Consider the following 13,348-nt stretch of genomic DNA (forward strand, 5'->3'; position numbering starts at 1 on the left):
AAGCAGGCTTCCTGCTGAGCAGCGAGCCCAATGCAGGGCTCTATCCCAGGACCTTGGGATCATGACCTGAGCCAAAGGCAGACGGTTAACGACTGAGCCACCCAGGTGCCCCTCAACTTCTGTTTTTTAATTGGTCTATTTGGAACATTTACACTTAATATAACTGATATGTTAGGGCTTACGCCTGCCATTTATGTGTTTATTTTATTTTTTCCTTCATTGTTCAATTCTCTATTTCAGTTTCCTGACTACCTATGGGTTACTCGAACATTTAAAAAATTCATTTTGATCTATTTTTATAAAAACGTTTAATTCTGAGGTTAACTGTAGATTCACATGTAGTTGTAATATACAACAGAGAGAGCCTGTACCCATTCACCCAGTTCCCTCCAAAGGTAATATCTCACTTTATAATTATTTCTTCTATATTCCCTGAGAATCACATTAGAGAATTATAATTTTTCTCCAACTGTCAAATACAATTAGAAAACTCAAGAGGGGGTGCCTAGTGGCTCAGTTGGTTAGGCATCTGCCTTTGGTTTGGGTCATGATCCTGGGGGTCTTGGGATCAAGCCCCACATTGGACTCTCTGCTTGGCGGGAAGGCTGCTTCTCCCTCTCCCTTTGCAGTTCCTCCTGCTTGGGCTCTCTCTCTTTTTTTCTCTCTCAAATAAATAAGTGAAAAAAATGTTTTTAAGATTTTATTTGTTTGAAAGAGAGACAGAGAGGGAACACAAACAGGGGGAGTAGGAGAGGGAGAAGCAAGCTTCCCACTGAGCAGGGAGCCCGATGTGGGGCTCGATCCCAGAACCCTGGGATCATGACCCAAGCTGACGGCAGATGCTTAATGACTGAGCCACCCAGGCGCCCCAAATAACTGAAATCTTAAAAAGAATACTCAAGAAAGGGATGGCCCATTAAATTTCCCTATATTTTGAGACTCTTCCTATTGTTTTTTCTTCATTCCTAGCGTTCCCAGCTTCTTTCTTTTGTTGTTTTCTGTTTAGGGAACTTCATTTAGCCATCCTTTCAGGGTGCTGATGTAAAATTTTTAGTTTACTTCATCTGACAATGTTTACTTCTATTCTTGAAGGATATTTCTGCCAGGGACAGAACTCTGGGTCGACAGTTTTCTTTCTACACTTGAAAAATGTGCCAATTCCTTTGGACTCCATGGTTTCTAATGAGAAATCTTCTGTCATTCAAAAAAAATTTTCCCCTATAGGGGTACCTGGCTGGTTCACAGTTTGTACAGCATGTGACTCTTGATCTTGGAGTCATGAGCTCAAGCCCCTATTGGGTATAGGGCTTCCTTTAAAAACATTTTTTCCCCCAGAGGAGCCTGGGCAGCTCAGTTGGTTGGGTGGCTGACTTTTGGTTTTCAGCTCAGGTAATGATCTCGGGGTCCTGGGACTGAGCCCTGTGTCGGCTCTGCACTCAGCGAGAAGTCTGCTTGAGGATTTTCTCCCTCTACCCCTTCCTCTGCATGCTCTCTAAAAAAAAATAAATCTTAAAAAAATTTTTCCCCCTATAGATATATGGTTGCTCTAGTTGCTTTCAATAATTTTCTGTCCTTAGTTTTCAGAAGTTTGATTATGATGTGCTGTAGCATGGGCTTTTTTGGGGTTTATCTTATTTATTAAAGCTTATTCAGCCCCTTGACTATATAGGTTTATGCCCTTTGCCAAATTTGGGAAATTTTTTGCCAATATTTCTTCAAATACTTTTCCATACTCTTTCTCTTTTACTTTGGGGACACTGAAGACAAAGATGTTTAATCGTTTATTATTGTTCCACATGTCCCTGAAGCTCTTCCAACTTTTTTTCTGTGTTGTTCATGCTGAGTAATTTCTATTGTTATCTTCAAATTCACAGACTCTTCCCAATGTCTTCTCAATTCATCTCTGGAACCCATCCACTGAGTTATTTCAATTATTGCATTTTTCAGTTCCAAAATTTCTACTTGGTTCTTCATTACATTTTCCATTTCTTTGCTGAGATTTTCTATTTTTCTTTTGTTTCCAGAGTGTTCATAATTGCTTACTGAAACATCATTATAATGGCTGCTTTAAAAGTCTTGCCAGATAATTCCAACTTCTGTTTCATCAGAGTATTGGCATTTCTGGATTATCTTTTCTCATTTAAACTGAGATTTTCCTGATTGGTGGTAAATGAATGATTTCAAAAAATTATATCTTGGTCATTTTGGATGTTAAGAGTAAGAAACTCTGGATCATATTTAATCTTGGGTTTTAGCAAGCTTCTACTGAAACTGAGCCAGCAGGGGAATGTGCCAGTAGGGAAAGGGCGGGGGTACCGATTCTTTACTACCAGGTGGGACTGAAGTCCTGGCTCTCCACAGGGTCTCCAATGACACTGTGGGGGGATGATTTGTTACCACAAGGAAGGAGTGGAAGTCAGTGCTCCTGACTCAGCCTCCACTGACAAAGTGGGAGAGGGATGGGTGCTTTGTAGGTGTCACAGAAGTCCAGGCTCCTTACTTGGTCTTTATTGGCTCTACTCCAAATGAGAAGGGGTGGCTCATCACAGGGCAGGGTGGAAACCATGGACACTGCAGGGGCAGGGGATGGCAGGGAGGGGAACTTGTTACTGCCATGAAGGTGAAAGGCATTTAGTGGAACTCTAAGTCCTCCGCTTAAGCCTTTGCTAACAAAGGTGTACAGGTTATATTTTCACCCCTAATTTTTTGTAGGAGTAAGGTATTTATTGTCAACCAGGTTTCTATTTTTCTAGGATGTGCCTTTCCCAGTCCTTGGCAAAGGAGAACAGACTTTTTCTTGGGGCTTTCTGTGTCTGTTTCAGATGGCATTCCTGGACTGTTGGCATCCAATCTAAGACATGGAGGAAACAAACAAAAAAACCCAGAGAACTTACTGCAATAACATTCCTTGATTCCCAGGGTCCTTAGCTGGTCCATTTTCTCTAAATCTTTCCAAGTCTTCTAATATTTGTTTTATGTATGACATCCAGAATTTTCAAGTGTACTTAAGAGACATGTCTGTTCTATGTACCTTTGTGTGGATACATGTGTGTTTAAGGAATTAAAGTCATGATTTAACCTAATTTTATATAGTCAAAACAGAAGACAAACATAAACTAAGAATCAGAGAAATGCAGTAATAGTTATGAAATAAACTCATCTTCCATGGAGATAGTAAATATTACCTTTCCCAGCTGTCCTCCTGATCTTGGGAATAGTGAATTTTTTCAGAGGATTGACTTCTACACCAGTGACTAATAAAGGTTCACTGGTTGAGTTCATCTTCCATAGTGTCTTGTGTTTAGCAATCTCTTTCATTTCCATTTTGTTGGTGGCCTAAAATCAATCCCAAGTATTTAAGCAAAAGGTCAATAAACACATAAAAGGCAATGGCAGTAAAACGGTTTAAAAATTCTTACATGGAATTGAATATATATTATTGGTCACATTCACAACAGATTCCAATCTCAATTTGCCAGGTTACCCAAAATAAAAAATGAATTAACAGCTTTAGCTTTTATGTAATTTTTTGAATATTTATTTTGTAGTTTCTAATAGATCTTTTCTGTATAATTTATGTAACTATAATTGGGTAACTAGAAGTCTGTGTTCCTGAAAAGCTTAGTAACTTACAAACAATTATTAACATTTAGTAAAATTCTTGCCAAATACTATATTTTTAAAAGCATTTTGCCGACACATTTCTGTGAATAGAATGATATTCTTTAAATCAGAATCTCTGCCTTTGGAAGAAACTTATTAAAGTTGTAAACCAACTACTGCACAACTATCCCTACGATTGCCTAAACAATCACCCATTGGCTATTGTTCCATAGTATCATTCTATAAATGGATTAAGACCTCATATATTGTCATACTAGTAACAGATTTCTTTTCTTCCCTCCTCCTTTCTCTCTCCAGCCCTCCCTCTCCCCCCACCCAACACAATGATTCTTAACCTTTCAAGTAGAACTCATATTAGGTATTGAAGGAGACTAATGGAGCCTACACAAAGAGAAATATATGTAGACATGGATTTTTCATACCATTTCATAATATGATTCATGGGCCTCCTGATAGCTATCAACTGCTTAGTTCAAACTTAGATCATAATCTACATTAAGAGTTGCCAAAATTCTACAGAAGGATCACAAAGGAGAAGATTCTACAGAAAGTTCACAAAAGATCTTGCCCTCAATCTCCACTCCACCCTTTATGAAAGATAATCTTACAGCCTCCCAATCAATGGATCATGGATCAGAATAGGGAATGGACAGAGACCTCTGGAAATAGAAGAAAATCAGTCTTTTTCTCATCCAGCCTCATTGATAGACACCAGTAGTGTTGCCTCCTAACAAGAATACCCTTAAGATACACTAGCTTGAGCCAGAGTGCCTGGCTGGCTCAGCTGGTAGAGCACATGACTCTTGATCTTGGGGTTGTGAGTTTGAGCCCATGTTGGAAGGGAAGAATAACTTATTTAATGACTTAAATTACAAAAAAAAAAAAACCCAAAACCTCTTCAATTAATCATACCTACCCTCTGACCCAGCAATTGCACTCCTGGGTATTTACCCCAAAGATATAGATGTAGTGAAAAGAAGGGGCATATGCACCCCAACGTTCATAGCAGCGAAGTCCACAACAGCCAAACTGTGGAAGGAGCCGAGATGCCCCTCGACAGATGAATGGATAAAGAACATGTGGTTCATATATACAATGGAATGTTACTCAGCCATCAGAAAAGATGAATACCCACCATTTGCATCGACATGGATGGAACTGGAGGGGGTTATGCTAAGTGAAATAAGTCAAGCAGAGAAAGTCAATTATCATATGGTTTCACTTATCTGTGGAACGTAATGAATAGCATGGAGGACATTAGGAGAAGGAAGGGAAAAATGAAGGGGGGGGAAGTCAGAGGGGGTGATGAACCAGGAGAGACTATGGGCTCTGGGAAACAATCTGAGGGTTTCAGAGGGGAGGGGGGTGGAAGGATGGGTTAGCCCGGTGATGGGTATTAAGGAGGGCACATGTTGTAATGAGCACTGGGTGTTATACGCAAATAATGAATCATGGAACAACATCAAAAACTTACGATGTACTGCATGGTGACTAACATAATAATAAAAAAAAGAAAGAAAAATCAATTCTAAAAACTTCATGAATAGTTAATGCACAGGGCACAGCGCATATTAGGTCCTTAACAGTTGAATGAATGACTGACTGAATGAATGAATGAAAAAGATCAAACAAATCAAAAGGAGAAAGGCTCCCTAACTAAAACATATATTCATATAGGACTTGTATATTATGAGCAGATTTAAGCTAATACATTTAAGGATTATACAAGGGGCACCTGGGTGGCTCAGTCAGTTAAGCATCTGACTCCTGATTTCAGCTCAGGTCATGATCTCAGGGTGGTGAGATCCAGCCCTGAGTTGGGCTCCATGCTCAGCACAGAGTCTGCTCGAAATTCTCTCTCCCCCTCTGTCCTTCCCCCTGTTTGCGCTCTCTCTAAATGAATAAAATCATTAAAAAAAGGATTATACAAAATAATACATTCGAAGAAAAACTTATTAAAACTGGGTTAGCCTGGTGATGGGTATTAAAGAGGGCATGTATTAAATGGAGCACTGGAGTGCTCCATTAAATGGAGTGTTATACACTCAAACAATGAATCATGGAACACTACATCAAAAACTAATGCACTGAATGGAGCACTGGGTGTTATATGCAAACAATGAATCATGGAACACTACATCAAAAACTAATGATGTAATGTATGGTGATTAACATAATAAAAATAAAAAAACTGATTCAAAGAAGAAATTAAATGAATTCATCATCTTAATACTATTAAGAAGAAATTAAATTAGTAGTTACAAATGGATTCAAAAAATAAAAATGATATTAATGTATCACAAACAAGTGGAGTTCATCCCAGAAACAAGGGAGATTTAGCAATAGGAAATATGTACATTTCATTTACTACATAAACCTTTTAAAAAAGAAAAATCAAGTGATTATCTCAATAGATGCAGAAAAGCATCTAATCAAATTCAAAATTCACTTATATATATGTATTTTAAAGATTTTATTTATTTTGACAGAGAGAGACAGTGAGAGAGGGAACACAAGTAGGGGGAGTGGGAGAGGAAGAAACAGGCTTCCTGCTGAGCAGCGAGCCCAATGCAGGGCTCGATCTCAGGACCCTGGGATCATGACCTGAGCCAAAGGCTGATGCTTAACCACTGAACCATCCAGGCACCCCAAAATTCACTTATATTTTTAAAAATGTTTAGTAAAGAGGAATTGACATTCATAATTTGATGAGTATCTACCAAAAATTTACAGCAAATTGCTAAATATCAGAAGTACTTTTTTTTTTAAAGATTTTATTTATTCATTTGAGACAGAGAGAGAGAGAGCATGAGCAGGGGGAGAGGCAGAGGGAGAAGCAGGCTCCCCACTGAGCCAGGAGCCTGATGTGGGGCTCGATCCCAGAACCCTGGGATCATGACCTGAGCTGAAGGCAGAAGCTTAACCATCTGAGCCACCCAGGCGCCCCCAGAAGCACTACCTTTTAAATTAAGAGTGGTGGGGGGTGGGAGGGATGGGGTGATAGACACTGGGGAGGGTATGTGCTATGGTGAGCACTGTGAATTGTGTAAGACTTTTGAATCACAGACCTGTACCTCTGAAACAAATAATACGTTATATGTTAAAAAAAAGAAGATAGTAGGAAGGGAAAAATGAAGGGGGGGGAATCGGAGGAGGAGATGAACCATATGAGAGATTATGGAACCTGAGAAACAAACTGAGGGTTCTAGAGGGGAGAGGGGTAGGAGGATGGGTTAGCCTGGTGATGGGTATTAAAGAGGGCACGTATTGAATGGAGCACTGGGTGTTATATGCAAACAATGAATCATGGAAGACTACACCAAAAACTATTAATGTAATGTATAGTGACTAACATAACAATAAAATAAAAAAATGAACCAAAAAAAGAGAATAAAACAAAAATAGCTTTGTTTCCCTTATCTCTGCTTCCTTTTAACAGTAGGCTGTTATGATTTTTTGCCTAAGTAAAATTCATTCTTCATCTGTCTAAAACTTCATCCAAGTTTTCTCCTTCAAGCTGAGACTCATACTCTTTCAGTCCTAGAAATTCCCAAGCCCTTTTCCTTTCCTCTTTAGCTTGCCTCTATACCTTTTATTTCACAGGGGCAGATGGCAAGAAAGGCAAAAAAATCATAATGCTTTAAATTTTGGTTCTACCATTAATTAATATTATGTTAGGCAAAATGCCTAACTTCTCTGAGGCTAGTAATAGTATTAATACCTCACATGGAGGTCTAAGTCAATTTTATTTTATTATTTTTAAAAAGATTTTATTTATTTATTTGAGAGAGAGAATGAGATAGAGAGCATGAGACGGGGGAGGGTCAGAGGGAGAAGCAGACTCCCCTCCGATCAGGGAGCCCGACGCGGCACCTGGGACTCCAGGATCATGATCCGAGCCCAAGGCAGCCACCCAACCAACTGAGGTCTAAGTCTATTTTAAAAGAATACTTGGGGGTGGCCTTGGTGGCTCAGTTAAGCGTCTGCCTTCGGCTCAGGTCATGATCCCAAGGTCCTGCGATTGAACCCCACGTCGGGCTCTTGGCTCAGTGGGGAGCAGCCTGCTTTTCCCTCTCCCTCTCCCTGCCGCTCCCCTGCTTGTGCTGTCAAATAAATAAAATCTTAAAAAAATAATATTTGTACTGAGTTTCCTAAGACCATCGCCAAACATTAAGGACTTGAATGCTTGGGAGATTAGGGATTACTGAATAAACCTCCAAAATCTTTTATCTGATTACTGTCAGAGTCTTAATAACAGAATTAGGTGTTTCAACTGAAAAACTTAAGAGAGCCCTAGAGTTTAGTAAGTTTCAACTATCACTGATGTAAAGGTTTCCTAACATAAAGTGACTGATGATAACTGCAGATACACAAAGCATTAATGAGAAAGTTTTTTTTCAGTTCTCCTTCAAACTTTTATGAGTCAGCTTGTTTTTAACTTTAAAATCTCTAAAAGTTTGCTGATCTCTCTTTAACAACAACAAATGACTCAGTTTCAGAATTTTCTGGCAAATAATACTGTTCTATTTTAATTTATTTTTACAATTACCTTTTATTTCTGCCAATACTGATTTTCTATTCATTTTCCATCCAAAATATACTTAAGTAAAAAAATAAGTATTTTAGAATATTACAGTAATTATTGTAATGATGATATGTAATGATGATACAGCAAAGATCATTCATTCCTCTTCTAGTAATCTCAGGACAGAGTTCCTGATGAACAAATAAATGATGAATAAGCAATATTCTCAGAACTTCAGTCACAAAAGTAAATTCTGTGTTCTTCTGTAGAGTGCTAAATGGTTCAGACTAAGAATTACTTCTGATAAACAAATGGTTAAATCAGATCATACATATGATAAACTACACATACACTTAGTGAAATTAAACCAAGAATCCCTCAATTAAGACTACACAATGCAGACGTGAAATATATTTTTGTCCTATTTTTCATTTTACAGATCAGGGATTGGCAAATTATGGCTTACTATTAGTTTTCATAGGGACTACAAGCTAAATGACTGAAAAAATTGAGAATAGTATTTCATGTCACTTAAAAAATTATATGAAATTCAAAGGTAAGGGTCCATAGTAAGTTTTACTGGGACAGCCACACCCATTCATCTATCTATCCTCTACAGCTGCTTTAGTATTAGAAAAGCATAGCTGAGGGGCACCTGGGTGGCTCGGTCGTTAAGCATCTGCCTTCGGCTCAGGTCATGATCCCAGGATCCTGGGATCGAGCCTGCATCGGGCTCCCTGCTCAGCGAGAAGCCTGCTTCTCCCTCTCCCACTCCCCCTGCTTGTGTTCGCTCTCTTGCTGTGTCTCTCTCTGTCAAATAAATAAATAAATAAAATCTTAAAAAGAAAAGAAAAGAAAAGCATAGCTGAGTAAATGTGACAGAGACCCTATAGCCTACAAAGACTAAAATGTTTACTATCCGGCCCTTTACAGAAAGTCTGCCAACCCATTAGAGATGAAGCAATACAACTAAATATCAAAGAATTGGGGCAATAAAACTAGGTCTCATGATTTCTCCATTTCAAGGCTCTTTTTCCTATTCTCTCTCTGCTGTATTCTGAATTTCATCCCTACTCACTACTTTCTTGGCATCCTGCCCAAAATCATTTAAAACAAGCTCTAACCTGACCATTTTAAAAACAAAACAATCTGCCAGGATCATATTTGTCCTTATCTAGATCACTTCCCACTTCCTCCTCAATCTATTTCGATTTCCAACTCCACCTCAATAGCAATCTTCAGTCACCAGTGATTTTTCACATCAGTATCTCACTCATGTAAAGTACACTCTGGCTCATAACTTACTTGGCCTCTCTACATTTAATACTCTTGACCAATCTGGTCCTGAAATAATACACTCTTTCCCTGACTTCTGTGACTTCCTAACCCTGATTTCAGGTGGTGCTTTCTCAGTCTTTTAATAATTCATCTTTATTTGGCTTTTATTATTGTTTTAATTAATTTTTACTTATATAAGGGAAATAGAATATTCTCTTCAAAGATTTTTTAGTATTTTATCAAGCTAATTTTAGTCAACAAAAACAGAATCTTGTGGTTTTAATTTGCATTTCTTTCATTACTAGTGAGGTTGAATAATTTTATTTTTTTCTATCACTTGTTCCCATCTTTTTCTCCATTTTTTCTTTTTATAGGTTAAGATGGTTTTTAAATGATTTGTAAGGACTCTATATACAGAGAAATTAGTTTTTGTCTGTCATGAGTTTTGCAATATTTTCATCTTAGTTTCATTTATGGTATTTGCCTCCCATGGCCAAATTTTAATTTTTGTGTAGTTTTAAGATTTTTATTTATTCATGAGAGACAGAGAGAAAGAGAGGCAGAGGGAGAAACAGGCTCCCTGCTCAGCAGGGAGCCCAATGTGGAACTCGATCCTAGGACCCTGGGATCATGACCTGAGCCGAAGGCAGATGCTTAACCATTTGAACCACTCAGGCGCCCTGTGTAGTTTAATTTCCCAATCTATTATTATACTGGATTTTATCCTATTACCAGCAGTGTGTTACATATCCTCACCGCATTTGATATTGGCAGACTTTAATTTCTGCCAATCTGATATTTGCAAATGCCATCTCACTATGGTTGGTTTGCATTTGTTTGATTTTTGATGAGACTGAGTATATTTATTGGTCATTTGTGTTTTCAAACCTGGGATGTGCCTGTTCAATTTTTTTTACCCACTTTTCTATGAGGCTGTTCATTCTATGTATTTGCAAAAAATCTTTTTGAGATACTAGCTCTTCACCAATCATACTTGTTGCAAATAATTTCCCCTCACTTTTTATTTTAAAATATTTTATTTATTTATTTGACAGAGAGAGACACAGCGAGAGAGGGAACACAAGCAGGGGGAGTGGGAGAGGGAGAAGCGGGCTTCCTGCGGAGCAGGGAGCCCGATGCGGGGCTCAATCCCAGGACCCTGGGATCATGACCTGAGCCCAAGGCAGATGCTTAACGACTGAGCCACCCAGGCGCCCCTCCCCTCACTTTTTAAACAAAACTATTTAATGTAGTTGAAATTATGAATTTCTGGGGCACCTGGGTGGCTCAGTCATTAAGCATCTGCCCTCAGCTCAGGTCATGATCCCATGGTCTGGGATCGAGCCCTCCATCGGGCTCCTGCTCCACGGGAGGACTACTTCTCCCTCTCCCACTCCCCCTGCTTGTGTTCCCTCTCTCACTGTCTCTGTGTCAAATAAATAAAAACTTAAAAAAAATTATGAATTTTTTCCTTTATATTTGTGTTTTTGCTTTTGATCAAATTTAAGAAATGATTCTCCCCAAGGTTTAAAGATAATCCCCTTGGGGCGCCTGGGTGGCTCAGTTGTTAAGCGTCTGCCTTTGACTCACGTCATGATCCTGGAGTCCTGGGATTGAGCCCTGTATCGAGCCCCAAATTGGGGTCCCTGCTCAGTGGGAAGCCTGCTTCTCCCTCTCCCCTACTTGTGTTCCCTCTCTTGCTGTGTCTCTCTCTGTCAAATAAATAAATAAAATCTTTAAAGATAATCCCTTCTATTTTCTTCTAAAAGTTTTATAGTTTTGCGTTTTACCTTTTAAATCTTTAAATCACCTGAAATTCATTTTGGTCTGAGGAAAGAAGGGCTCAATTTTTCCATATGAGTATCAAATCATGCTAGCATTTATTTGAAAAATCTTTCCCTATTTATCTATGCTTCTCTAACATAAATCAACTTTCCATATGTGCATGAATTCTAGGTTCTCAGATCTGTTTTACTGGTTGGTGTCTTTCTGTATTCCTACACCAACATGATACCACAGTAATTGATATATGTTTGGACATAACCGAAAGAAAAGAAAAAACAAATCTTGTTCTTCTGAAGCACCTTTGCTTTTACATACATATTTTAAAAGGTTTGTCTAATAAGAAATCTTGTTTAGGTTTTAAATGAAAATTTATTGAAGCTACCACTGGTTCAAGGACATTGTTTTACTAGTTTTCCTATCTTAAACACAGACTATCACCCCACTTAGTCATATCATTAATATCTTTCAATAAAGCCTTATTTTTTCCATGAGGGTCTAACATGTTTTAAAGAATTTATTCTAAGTTCTTCATAATTTTAAAATTACTACACGTGATCTTTTAAAAAAAGTTTTATTTATTCACTGCTAATGTTTAAAATGGCATTTGGGATGATAGTAATAATGACTAACATTCATCTGTAACACTTATTAGGAATTAGACACTTATCTAAGTGCTTTAAATATATATTGACCCATTTAATCATCGTATCCCTATGAAATACGCTTATTTTATTTTTTAAAGATTTATTTATTTATTTGAGAGAGCGAGAATGAGAGAGAGTAAATGAGAGGGGGGAGGACTACAGGGAGAAGCAGGCTCCTCGCTGAGCAGGGAGCCTGACGCGGGACTCCATCCTGGGACTCCAGGATCATGACCTGAACCGAAGGCAGTCACTTAACCAACTGAGCCACCCAGGCGCCCCAAGATACCCTTATTTTAAATTAATGTGCCCAAGGACAGATAGCTAGGAAATGTTTGTTGAATCTGGAATTCAAAGCCAGGCAGTCCGGCATCAGAGTAAATGCACTCAACCACTAGGCAAAATGACCTTCAGTGAAATTGGTTTCTACACATTGACTACCCAGAAACCTTGTTAAGCTCCTATTAATTCTAATAACTTGTCCTCATAAACAACCATAACCTCTCTAAATGATGAAGGGCATATAATAACGATTTTCAGTTTATTTCTTTTTTCCCAATTACTGTAACATTTTTTTATTTCTTATGTCTGCCTTACTGGGCAGGCTGGGAGTTCTAACGTATGTCAAATATAAATGATAATGTCAGGTGCCTTGGTCTTTTCCCTGAACTTAAAGGGAATGTTTTAAATCTTTACAACTAAATGATAAATTCTATTTTTTTTGAAAGACCTGCTGTATCTGGTTAAATTTTCCTGGGTATAAAATTCTAGACTGACTGCCATTTTCTCTCAGCACTCTTAAGACATCATCCCACTACTTAATACCATCCACTGCTCCTATTAAGAAACCGCCTATCTAATTGTCACTCATTTACTGGCAAATCTTTTTTCTCTGACAGCTTTTAAAAATCTTTGTCTCTGGTGTTCTGCCTTTTCTTTCTTTTTTTAAAAAATGTTTTATTTATTTATTCATGAGAGTCAGAGAGAGAGAGAGAGGCAGAGGGAGAGGGAGAAGCAGGCTCCCCACTGAGCAGGGAGCCTGATGCGCGGCTCGATCCTAGGGCCCTGGGATCATGACCTGAGCTGAAGGCAGACGCTTAACCATCTGAGCCACTCAGGCGCCCCTGCATTTTCATTATAACATTCTAGTGTTAGTATATCATGGGCTTCTTGTATTTAAGGTGTGGTATCTTTGACACGTATGTGAAATTCTCTGCAACTTTATCTTTGAATATTGTGGCACTGTTCTATTTCCTTAGAACTTCTAGTTACCTATGTGCAAACTTCTACCTTTATTCTCTTCATGTTTCTTAACCCCTAATTCATGTATTTCATCTCTTTTTCCTAGGTTGAATTCTCAATAAAGTTGATTTAAAATATTTAACACACACATACACACACATTTAAAAAAGAGTGATAGGGTATCTGAGTTGTCTGCTTTAAAATTATCCAGTTTATAAATGCTGAACTTTGAAAATGGGTACCTGGGGTTCAT

General features: G+C 38.3%; 1 protein-coding gene across 7 annotated transcripts in view; it reads right to left on the reverse strand.

Annotated features, from left to right (window-relative positions):
- Positions 1–13,348, reverse strand: part of TEX15 (testis expressed 15, meiosis and synapsis associated) — a 90,818-nt gene that overhangs the window by 54,204 nt on the left and 23,266 nt on the right. For 5 of the 7 annotated variants that reach the window (XM_073902416.1, XM_073902420.1, XM_073902418.1 and 2 more), the window contains exon 3: positions 3,186–3,336. In XM_073902416.1, coding sequence (XP_073758517.1) covers positions 3,186–3,324 — 139 coding nt within the window. In that variant the 5' untranslated portion in view covers positions 3,325–3,336. Of the gene's footprint in view, positions 1–3,185; positions 3,337–4,046; positions 4,103–8,173; positions 8,209–13,348 lie in introns of those variants that run through there. The other 2 variants (XM_073902421.1, XM_025886296.2) reach the window with 2 other exon arrangements.

Source organism: Callorhinus ursinus, unplaced genomic scaffold, assembly GCF_003265705.2.
Source record: "Callorhinus ursinus isolate GAN/ISIS: 27379988/994484 unplaced genomic scaffold, GSC_fseal_2.0 scaffold17, whole genome shotgun sequence".
Lineage (NCBI taxonomy): Eukaryota > Metazoa > Chordata > Mammalia > Carnivora > Otariidae > Callorhinus > Callorhinus ursinus.